The sequence below is a fragment of the Gavia stellata genome, chromosome 34 (genome assembly GCF_030936135.1).
Source record: "Gavia stellata isolate bGavSte3 chromosome 34, bGavSte3.hap2, whole genome shotgun sequence".
NCBI lineage: Eukaryota > Metazoa > Chordata > Aves > Gaviiformes > Gaviidae > Gavia > Gavia stellata.
In genome coordinates this window covers 1,354,086-1,374,429 of record NC_082627.1, presented here as the reverse complement: position 1 = coordinate 1,374,429, position 20,344 = coordinate 1,354,086, and the positions used below count along the sequence as shown (strand labels likewise).

At 52.9% G+C, this 20,344-nt stretch overlaps 1 protein-coding gene across 1 annotated transcript; it reads left to right on the top strand.

The window, feature by feature from the left end:
• Positions 1-8,995: 8,995 nt before the first annotated feature.
• Positions 8,996-9,379, top strand: LOC132320290 (olfactory receptor 14I1-like; the record flags this gene model as incomplete). The annotated part of the gene is made up of 1 exon (XM_059832567.1): positions 8,996-9,379. A coding segment is annotated over exon 1 (384 nt), but the record flags the coding sequence as incomplete, so codon positions are not given.
• Between the last annotated feature and the right edge of the window lie 10,965 nt (positions 9,380-20,344).

The following is a 20,344-nucleotide window of genomic DNA, read 5'->3' as shown; positions in this document are numbered from 1 at the left end:
GAGAGGCGGTGGGGTGGCTCTGTATGTCAAGGAGTGCTTTGATTGTATAGAGCTGGATGATTGTCACGACGGGGTTGAATGCTTATGGGTAAGAATGAGGGGGAAGGCAAACAAGGTGGATATCCTGCTGGGGGTCTGTTATAGACCACCCGACCAGGGCGTAGAGGCCGATGAAGCGTTCTACAAGCGACTGGCAGAAGTCTCACAGTCGCAAGCCCTTGCTCTTGTGGGGGACTTCAACTTACCAGATGTCTGCTGGAAGTACAACACAGCTAAGAGGAAACAGTCCCAGAGGTTCCTCGAGTGTGTGGAAGATAACTTCCTCACGCAGCTGGTAAGCGAGCCTACAAGGGAAGGTGCCCTGCTTGACCTGCTGTTTACAAACAGAGAGGGTCTGGTGGGAGAAGTGAAGGTCGGAGGCTGTCTTGGGCTTAGCGACCATGAAATGATAGAGTTTTCAATTTTTAGCCAAGTAAGGAGGCGGGTGAGCAATATCGCTACCATGGACTTCCGGAGAGCAGACTTTGGCCTGTTCAGGACACTGGTTGGGAGGGTCCCTTGGGAGACGGTCCTGAAGGGCAAAGGGGCCCAGGAAGGCTGGACCCTCTTCAAGAAGGAAATCTTGAAGGCGCAGGAGCAGGCAGTCCCCATGTGCCGTAAGAAGAGCCGGCGGGGAAGACGGCCGGCCTGGCTGAACAAGGAGCTTATGCTGAGGCTCGGGGAAAAAAAGAGAACTTACCACCTGTGGAAGAAGGGGCAGGCAAGTGAAGAAGAATACAAGGACCTCGTTAGGTCATGCAGGGAGGGAATTAGGAAGGCGAAAGCCCAGCTAGAGCTCAACCTGGCCACAGTCATGAGGGACAACAAAAAAAGCTTCTATAAATACATTAACAAAAAGAGAGCCAAGGAGGATCTCCATCCTCTACTGGATGCGGCGGGGAACATTGTCACGAAGGATGAGGAAAAGGCTGAGGTACTTAATGCCTTCTTTGCCTCAGTCTTTAACAGCCACACCAGGTATCCTCAGGGTATCCGTCTCCCTGAGCTGGATGACAGGGATGGAGAGCAAAATAGGCTCCCCATGATCCAGGAGGAAGCAGTTAACGACCTGCTATGCCACCTGGACACTCATAAGTCTATGGGGCCTGATGGCATCCACCCAAGGGTGCTGAGGGAGCTGGCGGAGGAGCTTGCCAAGCCGCTCTCCATCATTTATCAGCAGTACTGGTCAATGGGGGAGGTCCCGGACGACTGGAGGCTTGCCAACGTGACGCCCATCTACAAGAAGGGTCGGAAGGAGGATCTGGGGAACTACAGGCCTGTCAGCCTGACCTCGGTGCCGGGGAAGGTTATGGAGGGGCTCATCTTGAGGGCGCTCACGGGACACGTGCAGGATAACCAAGGGATCAGGCCCAGCCAGCACGGGTTCATGAAGGGCAGGTCCTGTTTGACCAACCTGATCTCCTTCTATGACCAGGTGACTCGCCTAGTGGATGAGGGGAAGGCTGTTGATGTTGTCTACCTGGACTTCAGCAAAGCCTTTGACACTGTTCCCCACAGTATTCTCCTAGAGAAGCTGTCGGCCTGTGGTTTAGACAGGTACACTCTTCGCTGGGTTAAAAACTGGCTGGATGGCCGAGCCCAGAGAGTTGTAGTGAATGGGGTGAAATCCAGCTGGCGGCCGGTCACAAGCGGAGTCCCCCAGGGCTCAGTTTTGGGACCGGTCTTGTTTAATATCTTTATTGATGATCTGGATGAGGGGATGGAGTGCACCCTCAGCAGGTTTGCAGATGACACCAAGTTGGGAGGGAGTGTTGATCTGCTTGAGGGTAGGAAGGCTCTGCAGAGGGATCTGGACAGGCTGGATGGATGGGCCCAGGCCAACTGGAAGAATTTCAGTAAGGCCAAGTGCCGGGTTCTACACTTTGGCCACAACAACCCCAGGCAACGCTACAGGCTTGGGGATGAGTGGCTGGAAAGCTCCCCCGCAGAAAAGGACCTGGGGGTGTTGATCGACACCCGGCTGAATATGAGCCAGCAGTGTGCCCAGGTGGCCAAGAAGGCCAACGGCATCCTGGCTTGTATCAGAAATGGTGTGGCCAGCAGGAGCAGGCAGGTGATCGTGCCTCTGTACTCTGCTCTGGTAAGGCCGCACCTCGAATACTGTGTTCAGTTTTGGGCCCCTCACTACAAGAAAGACATCGAGGTGCTGGAGCGTGTCCAGAGAAGGGCGACGAAGCTGGTGAGGGGTCTGGAACACAAGTCTTATGAGGAGCGGCTGAGGGAGCTGGGGTTGCTTAGCCTGGAGAAGAGGAGGCTGAGGGGAGACCTCATCGCTTTCTACAACTACCTGAAAGGGGGTTGCAGAGAGGTGGGTGTTGGTCTCTTCTCCCAAGTGACTAGTGACAGGACTAGAGGAAATGGCCTCAAGTTGCACCAGGGGAGGTTCAGGCTGGATATTAGGAAAAAGTTCTTTACTGAGAGAGTAGTGAAACATTGGAATAGGCTGCCCAGGGAGGTGGTAGAGTCACCCTCCCTGGAGGTATTCAAGGAGCGTGTGGATGTGGCATTTTGGGGTGTTGCTTGATGGGCATGGAGCTGCGTTGTGTCGGGTGGGTTGGTTTTTGGTGTGTTGTGGTTTGTTGTTGTTGTGTGGTGTGGTTTGGTTTTTTGGGTTTTTTTTGGTTTGTTTGTTTGTTTTTTTTTTTTATTTTTTTTTTTTTTTATTCGTTGGACTTGATGATCTTGCAGGTCTTTTCCAACCTTAGTGATTCTGTGATTCTGTGATTCTGTGAAGTGGTGAGCATATAGTCCCGCACCTTAGGACGTGATGAATCATGAATGGGAAATGTTTCTCTTCCCATAAGTAGCAGAAGGAACCAGGAGGAATGACGCAAAGAAGGTGATTTGGGAGGGATTCATCTCAGATAGTTGTAAATGTCTCCTCAGAAGCCATTTGCAATGAGTCCGTCTCATAAATCAAAAGAGAGAGGGACTTTCAAGGTAAAATGTGTTCTGAGCTGACTGAGACTGGTTTTACCTTCAGTTCACTCGCACATTCTGAGACTTACCATACATCTCGGCAACAACAGGATTATTATTACTTCTGGCTGGAGCATGGAGCAATAATGGAACCAGAAAGTCTCCAACCAGCCGGTGCTGTGCAAGATCCATATGGAGGCAGAGCACGTTTAACCCTCGGGTACTGTCTGCCACAAAAGGATATTTCTTTACAGCAACCCACAGAGAAGCCCCCAAAACATGCACTAGCTCTCTGCCTGTACCAAAGGAAGAATTGCTTCGAAATGGATCCGAATAGTTCTGTGTTCATTAATAAAGTCCTCAAAGTGAACCCGGATGCTTAGTTTCTTTAGTTGTGTGCATGTTCAATTTAGCCCCTGAAAAAACTCCTCCATTATTCATGGAGCTCAGGTGCCAGGGAAGTAGATGGGGACTCTTACCCACAGAAGGAAGTGTGGTATTTACCGTCCACATCCATTACAAGGAGGAGACCCTGGTCCTCAGACCGTGCTGTTCATAGTGCATAATTTCCACGTCTCCTGGGTCTAGTCTGGCTCCATGAGGATCCCCTGCAGCCCAGAAACATAGTCCTGTATTTCTCTGTTTCTCCCACCCAAAGTACATGATGGCTGTAATGCGTGCTTTGTTTTGTTTCGTAGGATGACAGCAAGGATGTTCTGCATACACGTTTGGCATCAAATACAGTTTGGCATCTGGTGAGAGAAAAGAATCAGCGCCTGGCACAGTCTTGGTGATGCGCGTTATAAGGAGCAGCTCTTGGAGTGGCAGCTCTTGGAGAGATCTGTGCCTTCACTCGAGGGAGCCCTTTCCCCAATGAACTACGCCCACAACGGCACCCGGACTTCTCCCTGGTGTGAATGAGGTGAATAAGGTGAAGAGTCTGGAGAACATGCACACAAGGACCTCAGGAACTTGCTGTGTAGAGGCACCAGTGGAGATTCAGCCAAGCCTAAGCTATCTATGTAAAAATATCAGAGCCATTAGTGCACAAGCGACTTTGGGTAGGGTTTGTCATGATAACATGCCTGAGCATAGCTAAGCTAAACCCTCACCTGTGATTCCAAAATCTTTTCACTGAAGAAGCCCTGGTGGCACTCTTTGCCAGCTTGGATGGGATAGGACCCATCCTACTGACTCAGGCATCTGAGATACAGCCATCCATCTTAGTTTTCAGTACTATTAATATGTGTGCCAGCGGGATGCAATCATCTCTATATCTCAGTGTTTTCATGGCTTGGGAGGGAAGTTATTTAAACAATGCAAATAAACCCTCTCAGACCAAATGCAAAAAAAATCTCACATAGAATGACGATCCCATGCTTTCATGCAAGTGAAGGAGCAAGTCATGGTTTTGATTCTCTTTCCAAAAGAGAACATTTTTCTTGCAGGCAATGTGTGAAAAATCTTCCAAAAAATTACAAATCAGCAACACTGTGGCAGAGATTATGGAAGACGAGATGTTGCTGTTGAATTTTGGAGAGACCTTACAGTCCAGCTGTAAACCTTGTGGCTTGAAACGCTGAACCCTGCTGAGCAAGAGTCCCTCCCCTCTGCAAATTACCACCCCTTGTACTTGTTTCCCACCATGAGTTCCTAAGCTCTTGCAGCAGTGAGACCTATGGTTGGCAGGCCCTGTGGGTCTCGTGCTGCTGGTGGGAAGCAGGAAGCCAGTCCACCTCCTCCAGCCCAGCTGCGTCTCCAGCAGAAGACCCAGGTCTGTCTTAGGCACTCACTCTACCCAGCACAGGCATCCCTATGGCCATGGTCCTGCCTGTTGTACGCACCCAAACATTGGTGCCCCAGATGTTGGCAGTCCTGCTCCAGCTGCTGGAACACAGACCTGGGTGTGGGACTCCCCGGGTGGGTCAATGGCAGAGCCTTCCAAGATGACCTTGCCGACTGAGGATGGGGGTTTCCGCCTCTGGGGGTCATTTGGGAATTGTTCACGACTCTCCATGGGATGTCTAGGAAAGAACCAAACGCAGGGAAAAACTCCATTTCCCAAAACCCTGTGGGATGAGGAGGTGCTCTCTCTTTGTACGGATGGGGTGCCAGCCACTGCAGTGGGACTCATGGGGGACTTGGCTACCTGAATACCTGCTGAAAGGGGACCCATAGCGAGGTACACCCCACCCAGGACCTTTTCTGGAGCTCCTTGATGAGATCTTTGTGACCAGGGTGACTGTGGAAGCAGCAAGATGAGGTGTCTTGTAGGACTTCCTACTTACCACCAAGGAAGAGCTGGTCAGGGCTGTAAAAGTCAGGGATGAGAAGGTCGAGTTGAGGCTCCTGAGAGAAGAGAAGGCAACAAAGAGCAGGAATTCAGGGAATCAGGCTCTGGCCTGCTGAGGGACCTGCTTGGAAGAATCCAATGGGATACAGCCCTGCAGAGCAGAAGGGTATGGAGACCTGTTTGATGGTCAAAGATCTCCTCTTCAAGATCAAGAATGGTCCACGTGGACATGCAAGAAGTCACACAAAGCTGGCAGGAGAGTGGCATGGCTGAGAAAGGAGCTCCTACCTCAAACCAAGCGTGGAAGGAAGCACAGGGAAGGGGGAAGCTGTCTGCCCTCCAGCCTCAATGGTTCTGTGATTCTGTGCTGGAGGGAGACATTTGTGTGTGTGTGTGCTTGTCTGTGTGTGGGGGAACTGGGGGTATGAGGGGAACCTGGGGCCAGCTCCTGGTTAGACGGAGGGTCTAAGACCAGCTCCTGGAGGGATCCGTATTGTCTGAGTGTCTATATAGGTATACATTTCCACTAACATAGCCTAACCCACAAACAGCCCAATCCTCATTTACCTTTTCTCCCCAAGTCCCTGGTTGTACTGGCTTTGTACCCTCCTTCGGTGTTTCAGAGACGGTTCTCATGGTAATTCCTACATCGGTCAGCAATTAAACTCTTATCTCCTTGTATTGTCTGTAGTGCCCTTGAACACTTCATGCTGTCATCTTGTGAGAGACATCCCCATCAGGGTGAGGCATCTGCACCCAAACATGAAGAGCTGACCAAATGGAGCTTGAGTCCAGGGGGACCTTGGGAAACTCTGGGATTTGACTGACAGAAATGCCTTGAAGTTTTGCAAGGAGGAGTGGCCAGTCCTGCCCTGGGGGGAAGAATAACCCCAGACATGAGTACCAGCTGGGACCTGAAGTGCTGAGCAGAGACCCTGAGGAGAAGGGCCTGGGAACCATGAGGGACGCCCAGCGAGCTGGTGGCGCATGCTCACTATGACCAAGGCCAGCTGTAGATGGGGCTGCATTAGGAGGAGCGTGGCCACCCAGACAACTTGAGTTACCATCCCCGTTTACTCAGCACTGGTGTGGCTCAACACACCCAGGCGTGTCCCAACACACCCAGGCGTGTCCCAATGTGCAGCTCCCCATTTTGGAGAAGAGGGGTAGAACTGGAGAGTGTCCAGAGGACGTCTGCCAAGATGGAGTTAAGGGCCTAGTGCCGATGCGCTTTGTGGACAGGCTGAGGGACCCAGGCTTCTTTGGTCTGGTGGTGGGGAGGCTCCGGGTGCTCAGGGAATAGCCTGAAACTGGTACAAGAGGGCACCCAGAGGGAGTGTGAACCAGCCCATGGCCTTGTCTGTCAAGGAACAGTCAGGGAGGATGGGGAGATGTCAGGAAGGGTGGTGAGATATTGGGGTGAAATTGGAAAGAGGATTGGGTGTCAACAGTCTTCAAAGGAAGAGGTGCAGGGGTGGGGCACAGCAGGGCAGCCTGTGCTATAGATGGCTGAGGACAGTGGACATGCTGAAAGCCCCCAACAGAGATGACCTCTTTGTCACCATGGCTATGGCTATTGTCTCTGCAACCAAGGTCTACCAGAAGACACCTTAACCTTATTCAGGATGACCTCATTACCTCCTTGCCCCAATCAGGAGGGTCATGCCATAGTCTTGCACTTGGCATTGCACATCCCCACATCACACTGCCCCAGGAAAAGCCCCGAGCAACGTGTGAGGGACAGGATCTCCTTACGCAGAGGCTTCTTTTCAGGGCTTGTCCATTTGGCTTAATGTAACACATCCCAGTTTACTCATTATCAGAGTCACCTTCACATCGCCTTTACCTACCTGTCATCACTCCCTCCAGTTTTCTGCTTTAACAAGCCCCTGGGGAGGCTTTGTTGGTAACGATCCTCCGTGGGACCCATTAACACTCCGAGAAACTCTGGAGTTTACATCTGACTTTGACTCCTTGAGAGGTTTCTTCAACTTCTTCTCAGTGTCTGAGGTTCATGGACTCGGCCCCAAACCCACCAGAGGGGTCATTAAAATGTCTTGGGCTGGTCCTCTGCTGCTGAGCTGGGCCAGGCTCCTGGGATGGAGGGAGCTCATGGCAAGCAGGCAGCGCTGCAGAGAGACAGCTCTGCCCAGGAGCAGCTCCTCTGCGAAGCACGGCAGGGCTGAGGGCACTGCCCACAGGCACCGAGAAGAGACGAGCAAGGCAGAGAGAGGATAAAGGCAACTGGGAGTGGGAGGACTCTGAGAGCTCACTGGGGGAGAAATCTTCACAGCCCTTGACACGGTAAGTCTCTGGCTGCAAGGCAATGCAGCTGCAGTTCCTGCAGGGATCTCGTAAAGCTGTCATAGCCCAAAACCTGTGGGATGTTGCTCCGGTGTAGAGGAGGAGGACATGCTTCAGATCAGGGATTCTCTGCTGCACCATCAGAGGGACAGGGCATGACGGCTGCCTTCTCCTGGGGAGGGCTGCAGGGGTGTGAGTGCGGGTGTGCATCCAGGGGTGCCCAGGGCTGTCCTTCCAAGCAGGGTCCCTGCACCCCAGGGCACTGTGTGCTGGAGCAGGGACTCTTCCACCTGCCAAGGTCAGCACTCAGCCTGCCCGGGGAGCTCCCCACAACAATGTGGGGAGAAGCTGTGGGTGGAAGGAGTGACCCACGTCAGGGCAGGGCAGGGCAGGGTCCTTCAGCTGTCAAGAGGGTGCTGCGTGGGTCAGGTTTGCTCACAGCTCCAGATCACTTCAACACATTTCCCAGGGCACTTTTCCAGAAGCACCTCAAGGCAGGGGCTACCTGGGAGTGAAGGTGCTTTCCAGGGTCTTTGCTTTCAGTTTCCTGCTGTGCTGGTGGTGGTGAAAATGGAGATGGAGCTGTAAGGTTTGCCCCAGAGTAGGAGACTTGTACAGCATTACAGTGCTTCATCTACAGCTCTTCAAAGAACCTTGTCAAGCCCCTTCACCCACCTCAGCCTGCAGAACGCCCAGTAGAGCCTCTGCCATCAAGGGAGTGGGATCTCAGGCTGAGTCGCCTGCTTAGCAGCCTGACCCTCAAGGAGGAGAAACTTCCAAGTGCCATCTCGGTGTCGCCGTCCTCCCATCATCCTCAGAAGCATTGGAGCATTTCTCCACCTTCCCCTCCTGCCTGTGCTGCCTTTGCTCTTCCCTTCACTCTCTTCTGCGGACAAGGGGGCTTCAGGGGCAGCTCACACCCCGACGCTGCAGGTACTGCCATGCAGCTGTGTCCATGGGAGCAAAGCCTTTCAGCCCACCCTAACCTGTGGGTCTCTGGACAATGCAGTGTGGAGGGCTCGGGAGCGAGCTGGCTCTGCTCATGTCACTACAGTTTTAGGACATGCAGGAGTTTCCTTGAGGTTCTTGTGCAGGAGTATGGTGAAGTGGATTACAGATGAGGGGAATAGTGAATTTCAGAAGCTGTCACCCCCTTTCCCAAGTCTGCCCTGCTGTGGAGCAGGGATAACTCCTTGGGAGCCCACAGGCAGAGCTCCACTCCTCACGGCACACTTGGCAGGCATAAACCAGAGCTCCAGGCAGCGAAAGGGAAGAAGTTTCTGAAAAAAAAGGAGAGAGGCACTGTGTGTTTTCAGGGGTTGGGTTTTGAAGGTCACAAAATGGGAAGAGATTTGCTCAGAGCTGTCCTAACTTGTGAGTGTGCTTTCCTTCTTTGGCAGTAAACAAAGGGATCAGATGTCCAACGGCAGCTCCATGACCGAGTTCCTCCTCCTGGCATTTGCAGACACACGGGAGCTGCAGCTCTTGCACTTCTGGCTCTTCCTGGGCATCTACCTGGCTGCCCTCCTGGGCAATGGCCTCATCATCACCACCATAGCATGCGACCACCACCTTCACACCCCCATGTACTTCTTCCTCCTCAACCTCTCCCTCCTCGACCTGGGCTCCATCTCCACCACTGTGCCCAAAGCCATGACGAATTCCCTGTGGGACACCAGGGCCATCTGCTATGGCGGATGTGCTGCACAGGTCTTTATGTTTCTATCTTTTACATCATCAGAATATTTTCTTCTCACTGTCATGGCCTACGACCGCTATGTTGCCATCTGCAAACCCCTGCACTACGGGACCCTCCTGGGCAGCAGAGCTTGTGTCCACATGGCAGCAGCTGCCTGGGGCAGTGGGTTTCTCTATGCTGTGCTGCACATCTCCAACACATTTTCACTACCACTCTGCCAAGGCAATGCAGTGGACCAGTTCTTCTGTGAACTTCCCCAGATCCTCAAGCTCTCCTGCTCAGAACCCTACCTAAGGGAAGCTGTGCTTCTGATATTAAGTTCTTTTTTAGGTTTTGGATGTTTTGTTTTCATTGTGCTGTCTTATGTACAGATCTTCAGGGTTGTACTGAGGATGCCCTCTGAGCAGGGACGGCACAAAGTCTTTTCCACATGCCTCCCTCACCTGGCTGTGGTCTCCTTGTTTGTCAGCACGGGCATCTTTGCCTATGTGAAGCCCCCCTCCATCTCCTCCCCATCCCTGGACCTGGTGCTGGCAGTTCTGTACTCGGTGGTGCCTCCAGCAGTGAACCCCCTCATCTACTGCATGAGGAACAAGGAAATCATAGAAGCCCTGTGGAAAGTATTTGAATACGCTCGACTTCAGATTAATAAGGTGCCCATTATCCCACTAGGGCTCCCACTGTATCTCAGGAAAAGCCAGAAATAACTTTTCTTCCTATGTGTCTTTATTTTTCTTTTGTGTTTGGGGTTTTTTTCTTTTTGCATTTTGTTTTTTGTTTTGTACCTGTGATAGTATTATTCTAGGCCTTGTACTTCTTTTTTTGACTCAAATACCACATGTACATGTGGATCCAGGCTCTCTCTTTAGATAAACTCAATAAAGAAAGCAGTTGAAAAATATTTATCTCAGTTCCTATCTCCCACATCTCCTCTGGAGCTGGGGGAGCAGCCGCAGCGTGCAGGAGGGGTTCAGGAGGTGAATGGCCAGCTGCCCCATGGAGGAGCAACCCCGGTGGCCATTGGGGCTTCCCCTCAATGCCTCGGCGGGCACTCCCTCTCTGCTGCCTTTGAGTCGGGGCTGCTGCTTCCCTGGAGCCACGACCATGGACAGCAGCAGAACACGGCCTTTCCAGTGCTGGTCTCTCCTCACTTCCTCGCTGTCCTGCTGTGTCCTTGCTTTTGTGTCACCCTGAAGGTCTCGTGTAACTTGTGACAGTCCTGTTGTCTCTACAGGGCCATCCCTGTGGCTGAAGGCATGGGCGGGCCATGGGAACCATTGTGTCAGAGCTGGCCTCTCTTCTAGCACCACCATAAGCAAAAGGGCTCCTGAGGACAGGGCCAGAAGGCTGGCCAGCCCTTCCAAATCTGGTGTCAGGAATAGACCCAAGAAGCTGCTCTCTCAAAAGGACTTTGGCTCTTCTGGGGTTCTTGATGGATTCTGAGGGACAAGCTCAGAGTGCCAGGGGGATCTGGTTGTGACCAAGGGCTGGATGAAGACCTCCCTTCTTGGTTGCACACGTCAACTCAGACAGCAATGGGTCTTTGACTTATCTGCCAGGCACTGTCCCACCTGCAGTGGGGCTGATGGCAGATGCCATCCTGGAGAGGAATCGGGAGCTGCCAGGAGAAGTCAGGGCATCTCCAGGGACATTGCGATTCTGTGTGGGCAGTGAGTGGCACTTCATAGAATGAGTGACAATCCAAAGAGGAGTCTCGCAGAGGAAATGTGAACCTGAGGAGACCATAGGTTGACAAGGGCTCTGCAATGCCAGGAGAGGCTGTGAGGAGCCAGAAGGCAAGTGACTTACGACTAGACAGTGGTTCTTCACACTCTGATGGAAAGCCTGTGGGCTGGATCTAGTGCAGCCCTCCCCTGCCCTTAGTGCCATTGGAGACACCCCATTGTCCTACCAAGCAGTGTCCTTGGCTACTGAGCCGACAGGGAAGATGGAAAGGGGCTCAGAAGCAGTGACCTCCTCCGGCTGGCTCTGCTTCCCACCCTGAGCAGCATGGCCAGTGCAGGGTCACCCCATGGCCCCGGGGCACAACAGCCCCCTTGCGCTGTAGAGCAGCACCGCCAGCTTGGGGCCCTGCAGGGAGCATGGGGTGGGAACATGGAACAGCCAGCCAGGACAGCGCAGACATGCTCACCTGGGGAAAGGCTCTCTGGAGAGCAGGGATAACTCTGGAGAAGAACAAGGGAGCATTTCTGTACCTGCAGGGAGGAACCAGTGATAAAGGGAAACCTCTTTCTGCAGGCACCCACTCAGGGCAGCCTGCTCTGTCCCCTGGCCAGGACTCCTGTGCTGGTGTGGGGAGAGGGGATGACACTGGGGGGGCACGGTCAGTCTGTAGTGGGGATCTTCTGGCCTTGAGGCCAGGAGTCCTGCAGTTTCATTAACCTCCATTTGCTAATTTTATGGTGACCCTCCAGCCCGGGGGCTGATGGGGAGGCTGAGATCCCTCTCTGTCCCCCAGCAGCTGCTGCGCCCTTCAGAGGGGCTGGGGCTGTGGGGTTAATGCCCGGAGCTCTGCAGCATCCTGTGGTGGACAATGCTGTGGGCCAGCCCAGTCTGGGCTGCTTTACTGGGCTGGGGAGCAGGCAGGGGAGGTGGGAAGAGGTGGGGAGGGGCTGGGCTGAGCTGGAAAGTGCCCAGGAGATGACAGCAGCCATGTTTGCTTAGACGTTTGACCATGCAGGGAGAGGACATGCTCCAGTGGGTGTGTGGTGCAGAGCCCGGTCTCCTGGTAGGGATCCAAGACATGCAGGTGCAGGAGAAAGGAGCCTGGTCTGTGCCCTTGGTTGCATGAAGAGACAGAGAAGGAAGAACAATTGTCCCTTGAATTGCAGGTTCATCCTCAGTGGGTGACAGATGTCAGCCTCTGTCCATCTCTTCTCTCTGAATATATCTCAATGACTTTCAAGGAGCCTGATGGTCCCAACAGATGAGAAAAGCAGCCCAAGAGGGCAGGATGGTGGCACAGTGGCTCTGAGCAGCCCCAGTGAGCACAGCAGGCAGCATGTCCTCAGTCATGGCCACCAGCCAGAGTTTGACACATCCCCTTGGAAATGTTCTGGGGGTGATCTGGAGCTTGGAGCAGCCTTGACCCACATAGCACCCTCTCAACAGCAGAAGGACTCTGCCCTGCTCTGCTGGGGATTGCACCTTCCACCCAGAACTTCTCCGCACATCCCCGTGGTGAACTTCCCAGAGAAGCTGAGTGCTGACCCTAGCAAGGAACAGAGTACCTGTCCCAGCTCACAGCCCCCTGGGGACCCTGCTCTGAAGGACAGCCCTGGGAACCACTGGCTGCACACCCACTTTTACACCTCTGCAGCCTGCAGCCACCCTTGGGAGAAGGCAGCCGTCACGTTCTGTCCTTCTGATGGTGCAGTGGAATGTCTGATCTGTAGCACATCCTCCTCCTCTACAATAGAGAAACTGAGTCTTGAACTTCTAGATCCCATAAGCTTTGGGATGTGCCATCTTTAGGAGATCCCTCTGGGAATCACAGCTGCATTGCGCTTCAGCCAGAGACTTACCGTGTTAAGGGCTGTGAAGAATTCTCTTTGAATCAGCTCTCAGCATCCTCCCACCCCAGACTGCCTTTAACCTCTCTCTGACTCGCTCCTCTCCCCTCGGTGCCTGCAGACAGTACCCTCAGCCCTGCTGCGCTTGACAGAGGAGCTGCTCTTGGGCAGAGCTGTCTCTCTCCAGCGCTTCCCGCTTGCCATCAGCTCCCTCCCTCCACCCCAGGAGCCCAGCCCAGCTCAGCAGCAGAGGACCAACCCAAGGTGTCACTTTCTCTGCCCCCTCTGGGCTCCCTCCAGGTGTCCCTGGGGCTCTGGGGGAACCTGCTGTGAAACCTGCTGAAGGAATCACTGCTGTTCCCTTCCTCAGCTGGGGAGAGACACTTATTCCCAGCACTGTTGTTTCTCCTATGAGGAAAGGATTTGGACAAAAGAATCACCTTTCCTTGTTCCATCATTAGACAGGACACACAGACAGTAACAGGCAGGGATCTCCTTTACCCCTCTGAGCAAAGGGATTCAACTGAGTGAATCGAGGCATCTCATCAAGCACCACCAGAACCATTTCCACAGAGTGGCCAAACCCAGAGGGCTGTGGTCATGGGCACAAAGCCCATCTGGAGGCCAGTCATTAGTCCTGTGCCCCAGGAATCAATACTGCATCAAACAGAGTTTAACTTCTTCATGTCCATTGTTTCACCTTCCCTTTTCTTTTCCCCTCTTTTCACCCATCCAAGTCCTTCGCTTCTATCATCCTTGTACATCCATGCAAACAGCCAACCTCTCTTTGCCCTTTCCCCAATGGCCCTGGCTTTCCTTGCTTTGTAGCTGTTTCTGAGATCATCACCATGGTAAATCCTACTTTGGAAGGAAACTCCATTGAAGTACTACCTCCTCTTAGTATTTGTAGGTCTCTGGAACACCTCATGGCATTACCTTGTGAGAGGCGCCACAATCAGGATAAGCCATCTGCACACTAACATTCACAGCTGACCAAATGGAGGTTCAGTCCGGGGAAACCTTAAGAAACTTTGGGGTTTGGCCAACAGAAGTGTCGTGAAGTTCACAAGGAGAACTGGCCAGTCCTGCCTCAGGGGAAAAAATAACCCCGTACATCAGGAGCTGGGACCTGACGTGCTGAGTAGTGACCCTGAGGAGAAGGGCCTGTGGGCACTATGATGGACACCATAGGAGCCAGTGGTGCCTGCTCACCATGAAGAAGGCCAGCTGCATGCAGCTGCATTAGGAGGAACGTGGCTGCCCAGACAAGAGGAGTTACCATCCCCCTTGACCCAGCACGGCTGTGGCCACAGCTAGACTAGGGTTTCTCTCTGGGGGGCTTCATGATCTAGGCAAGCGGGCAGAACCTGAGGAGTTTCCAGAGGAGATCTGCCACGATGTGATTTGGGGACGAGTGCACATGCCCTATGTGGGGAGGCTGAGGGACCTGGGCTGCTTCACTCTGGTGAAGTGGAGGCCCCGGGGAGGAGAGTAGTTACCTGTGACTCTTTGAAGGGTGCTTGCAGAGAGGACGGACCAAAACCACGTTAGAAAGGAAGAGTGCCACAAAGTGCATTTGGGAGGTAGGGATTGGCCATGAAGAGAAGGAAATGGCCATCAAAGGGCAATGCTGTGATACAATAGGCCACCCAGCTGGAGTCTGGATCAGCCCATCAGGCATCTTTCTCTCCATTTCTTTGTTGCTTCATTTTTTTGGAAACGGTCTCAACATTTCCATCATACTGAGACCCACGGTATTGAAAAGAGAATTTTCTGCCTTTCACAGAGCCCAGTGCCCCAAAAATATCCCTGCCTAAGGACTGTCCATGCCACCACTCGCTCTTGGTACAGAGCAAGTCATGCTCTTTGGTGTCCATTTCTCTTGCACGACATAGGAATGCAGGATACAAAGCTTCAATCAAATGCACTATTTTTGAATACCCAAATTCACACTATTTTAATCAAATTTTCTACAAGAAGGACTGGAAGGAGGATCCGGGAAACTACAGGCCTGTCAGCCTGACCTCGGTGCCGGGAAAGATTATGGAGATGTTCATCCTGAGGGCGCTCACAGGGCACATGCAGGACAACCAAGGGATCAGGCCCAGCCAGCACGGGTTCGTGAAGGGCAGGTCCTGCTCAACCAACCTGATCTCCTGCTATGACCAGGTGACCCGCCTAGTGGATGAGGGAAAGGCTGTTGACGTTGTCTACCTGGATTTCAGTAAAGCTTTCGACACTGTCCCCCACAGTATTCTCCTGGAGAAGTTGGCGACTCGTGGCTTAGACAGGTGCACTCTTCGCTGGGTAAAAAACTCAGCACTGGTGAGGCCGCACCTCAAATGCTGTGTTCAGTTTTGGGCCCCTCACTACAAGAAGGACATTGAGGTGCTGCAGCGTGTCCAGAGAAGGGCGACGAAGCTGGTGAGGGGTCTGGAGGACGAGTCTTATGAGGATCGACTGAGGGAGCTGGGGTTGTTCAGTCTGGAGAAGAGGAGGCTGAGGGGAGACCTCATCGCTCTCTACAACTACCTGAAAGGAGGTTGCAGAGAGGTGGGTGCTGGTCCCTTCTCCCAAGTGACTAGTGACAGGACTAGAGGAAATGGCCTCAAGTTGCACCAGGGGAGGTTCAGGCTGGATATTAGGAAAAATTTCTTTACTGAGAGAGTGGTGAGACACTGGAATAAGCTGCCCAGGGAAGTGGTGGAGTCACCCTCCCTGGAGGTATCCAAGGAGCGTGTGGACGTGGTATTGTGGGACATGGTTTAATGGGCATGGTGGTGTTTTTTTTGGTTGATGGTTGTACTTGATGATCTTACAGGTCTTTTCCAACCTTAGTGATTCTGTGATTCTGTGAAATCTGTGCTATCTGTCCTCCTCTGTGAGTATATATACAAATTTCTCTCTGTCTCTAGGTATATCTAAATGTATAAAAAAAAAGTAGAGGTGTGTACAATTTCTCAACAAAATGCATTTCCCACCAACACTCAGAGTGGAGAAAGTCTGTCTGAGAAATTACTCTATTTATGCTGTGTTTGTCACTACATCCCAATCCTCAGTGGGCACTGGGACCATGTTTTCCTTAGCTGCCTTCCTTGTGCCGACAACAAATTTAGAGAAGCCCATCTGGGTGCCCTCACCCCCCCTCACCATTTCCAGATGAGCTTTGGCTTTCCTGGCTCCACCTCTGCACCCCCACACTAGGTTTCTATCTGTCTCCTGGGTAGCCTGTTCCTCCTCTACCTTCTCTGCACTTCCTTCTGGTGTGTGAAATCCCATATCAGGGGGTCCCTGTTCATACACACCGACCTCCTGCCAGGTCCTGCTCTGCTCCCTCCACATCAGACTGATGTGTTCCCAGGCTTTGAGGATGTTGTCCCTGAGGAGCTAAAAGGGCCTCACAGCCCATTTGCCCTCCAGTCAAAGTCCAAGCAGACCCTCCGCCAACTGAAATCAGCTCTCCTGCAGTCCTGCACTGTGATTCTTCTGGTTGTCCTGCTTTGATACCATCTCACAGTCATTACAGCCATGGCTGCCCTCAGAGTTCACGTCCCCATCCAGATCCACCTTGTGACTGAGTAAGATACCAACTCTAATCAGCTCATTGAGCGCCTGTGCCAAAATGTTGCCTTCAACACCCTCCAGGAACCTCCTGGGTTGCTTGTGCCTGGTCCTACTGCCCTTCCAGCAGGCTGTGGGCTGCTTCAGCTGCCTGTGGTTTTGAGGAGCTGTGACCATGAGGCTTCCTCCAAGGCAAGGCTCTGTGCACACCAGCCTTCCCTTTGCCCCGAGCTCACCTCCACCTCCTCACCCTCCTGCCTGCCTTCCTGACAAGCCATCACCACCCACGGCTTCCCTCCCACCACCCGAGCTGTCCACCACGACTCTGCAGTCCCTGTGGGCGAGCCCGTTTCTGCCTGTGCAGCAGCAATGACAGCACCGGTGAGGGGAGAGGAGAGGCCGGCAAAGGGGAAGTGGCTGGGAGTTTGGCTGGAAGGTTACTTCCGTTGCGGGAACAGGGAGATGCGAGGAGAGGCAGCCATGAAATGGGTTTGAAGGCACTTTTTTGGCAACAACTCGATTCGTCAGGTGCTGAGGCAGGTCTAGTGATGTCACCTGGTATCAGAAAACCTCCCCAGCAGTGCTAAGAGCTGAGGAGAGGGGAGAGGTAGAAGAAGGTGAAGGTGACATGGCTGGAAGGTGGAGTGTGATGCCATTTCTATTGCAGTAACCTGACTGACTTGCAGGCAGGCAGATACAGTGACATCATCAAGCACATCACAAACCCCAGTGTGACCCAGATGACACCTCAGAGAGGGGAGAGGGAGAGAGGTGGCTAAAGCCAACAGAGTTGGGCTGTTGCCTGTGAGGTCATCTCATCACAGCAATGTGATTGGGCAGGAGCAGTCTGGCATCATGAGGTCCTAAAGAACTCCAGAGGCAAAAGCTGCAGGCAGATGAGTAGGCCCCTGGTGAGGTCCTGCCCTGGGGTGAAGCCACCTGTACACGACATGGGAACCTATGGGCCATGGCATGAGAAATTTCAGGATGTGGCAGAGAAGAGTGTGAGAAGGGACCAGAAGTACAGGCAAGACCATGTGTCCCGGCTGGATCTCACATGTTGTTCATTGAAGGGTAGAGGTGTGAGAAGCAGCCAAACAGCACTGATAACTGGAGAGGAGTGTTGAGGAGCTTCTAGGTAGACAAGACTCAAAAGGTCAGCAGTGCCAAGACAACCCCTCAGTGGTGCCATTGAAGGCCCAGATGGCCAAGGCAATGGTATCTGAACCAGCAAATGAGGGTACAACTGGTGAGGGGTATTAAATGTGGAGGAGACTGGGGCAGAGAGAGGGAGAGGTCAAGATGGACTGTGAGGAAGAAGCCTGATCACCATAGTCTTGCTTTCTTATTAAACTCTGCTCCCGGCTATTTGCTGCGTGAGTGTACTCTACTGTTGGGTGCGTGTACTCTACTGTTGGGTGCATGTTTGGGGTGCATGTATGTGCATTCTTTGCTGGCCAGCTCCAGGTGAGGGTGGCTGGAGAAGGAGGACACCAGGATCTGGAGAGACCTAGGGCTGGAGCTGCCAAGTGGGCAACAGCCCTGAGCCTGCTCAGGGCCCCTGCACAGACCCAAAGGCCAGGCCCACACTGGAGGGACTGCGGGTGTTTTTTTGCCCATGGGTAAGTTCTACAGGGGATGCATGGACCGCTTGTGACCTTCACATCAGATCAGCCTGAGAGAGGGAAAGTATGGGGCTGTTTGTGTTGCTTATGGTTGTTTGAGTGCTGCTGGTGGTGTGGTAGATCTAAAGGTGCAGTTCCCTGTTGGAGTTGGTCTGTGTATGATTGGCTGTGTCCATCCTGTGTGTGTGCACCTATGTATGGCTACAGGATTGTGTGTTTGCTTGTTCATGTGTGTACATGTGTGTGCATTTGCCTGTTGGCATGAGGAAGTTGGGGCTTCTGGGGCAGACTCTCCTTTTTGTTCATACACCAACCACCTGGGCTTGATCTTTGCAGTGAGGGATGCTCCTTGAAGGCCCCTATCGGGGTGGTGTACAGGGCCCCAGGTTCTCCTCCACATGCTCCCTCCTCCTATGGCTCTCACAAAGACCAGCAGCCGCACAGAGAAGCCAAGAAAGGGCTCATCCTCCCCATGATCACAACTGAATCCCAGACCTCCAGCTCAACCCTGTCTGAGAATCACAGAACCACGGAATTACAGAATCACAGTATCAAAGAATGGTTGAGGTTGGAAGGGAACTCTGCAAACGTCCCTGCTCGAGCAGGGCAACCTAGAGCCAGATATGCAGGATCATGCTCAGAGGCTTTAGAATATGTCCAAGGATGAAGAATCCACAATATCCCTGGACCAACTCTGCTGGTGCTCGGTCACCTTCACAGTCAAACAGTGCTTCCTGATGATCAGAGAGAAGCTCCTGTGTTTCGGTTTGTGCCCATTGCCTCTTGTTCTGTTGCTGGGCACCACTGAGAAGAGCCTGGCTCCACCCTCTTTCACCCTCCCTTCATGGATTTATAGCCAATCCTAAGATCCTTCCTAAGCCTTCTGTTCTCCAGGCTGAACAGTCCTGGCTCTCTCAGCCTTTCCTCATAGGGGAGATGCTCCAGTGCCTCATCACCTTGGTGCCTCTTTACTGGACTCTCTCCGGTATGCCCAAGCCTCTCTTGTCCTGGAGAGCCCAGAAATGGACACAGCACTCCAGGTGTGAGCTCACCAGTGCTGAGCAGAGGGGAAGGATCCCCACCCTCGACCTGCTGGCAATACTTCAATGCAGGCGAGGACACTATTAGCCTCCTTTGTCACAAATGCCCATTGCTGGCTCAGGGTCTGCTTGGTGTCCACCAGAAACACCCCGGGCCTTCTCTGCCAGGCTGCTTGCCTGCTGGGTGGCTCTGAGCGTGGACTGGTGCCTGGGGTTACTCCTCCCCAGGGGCAGGACATTGCACTTCTCCCTGTTTACCTGCATGAGGTTCCTGTTGGTCCATTTCTCCAGCCTGTCAAGGTGCGTCTGGTTTGCAGCACGACCCTCTGGTGTATCAGCCACTCCTCTGCCCCATCACTCAGATCATTAATGAAGATGTTAGACAGTACTGGAACCAGTATTGAAGATGAACCAGTAATGAAGATGTTAGACAATACTGCAACCAGTATTGACCCCTGGGGTGCACCACTAGTTACCGGCCTCCAATTAGACTTCATTCCACTGATCACCATGCTCTGGGCCCAGCCATTCAGCCCGTTTGCAATCCACCTCCCTGTCTGCTAATCCAGCGCACACATCAACCGCTTCTTTACCAGGATCTTAGGGCAGACAGTGTAGAAAGCCTTCCTGAAGTCCAGGTACACAATAGCCACTGTTGTCCCCTCATCTCCCCTCATCAAGATAATCACGTAGGTCAAACATGACTTCCCCTTGATGAATCCATGCAGACTCTTCCTGATGACCTTCCTGTCCTTCATGTGCCCAGAAATGGTTTCCTAGGGATCGAGGTGAGGCTGACTGGGCTGTAGTTCCCTGGGTGATCCTTCCTGACCTTCTTGAAGATGGGGGTGACATCTCCTTTCCTTCAGTCTCCAGGGACTACTCCCAGTCTCTGGGAGAGCACTCTCTGGCGTTGATCAAAGATTATCGAGCGTTGCCTCACAAAAACATCTGCCAGCTCCCGCAGCACTCGTGGGTACAGCCCATCTGGGCCCATGGACGTATGTCTGTTCAGCTTGCCTAAGCATTCCCTGACCTGGTCTCCTTCCACCAAATGCACCTCTTCCTTGCTCCAGCCTTTTCCCCTGGTCTCTGGGACCTGGGATTACTGTAGGCCAGTCTTGCTAGCAAAGACTGAGGCAAAGGTGGCACCCAGTACCTCAGCCTTTGCCATGTCCTGTGTAATCAGGTCTCCTGTCTTGTTGAGCAATGGACCTACACTTTTCCCTAGTCTTCCTGTTGTCTCCCATGTCTTTACAGAAGCCCTTCTTGCTGTCTTTGACATTCCTGGCCAGATCTAATTATTG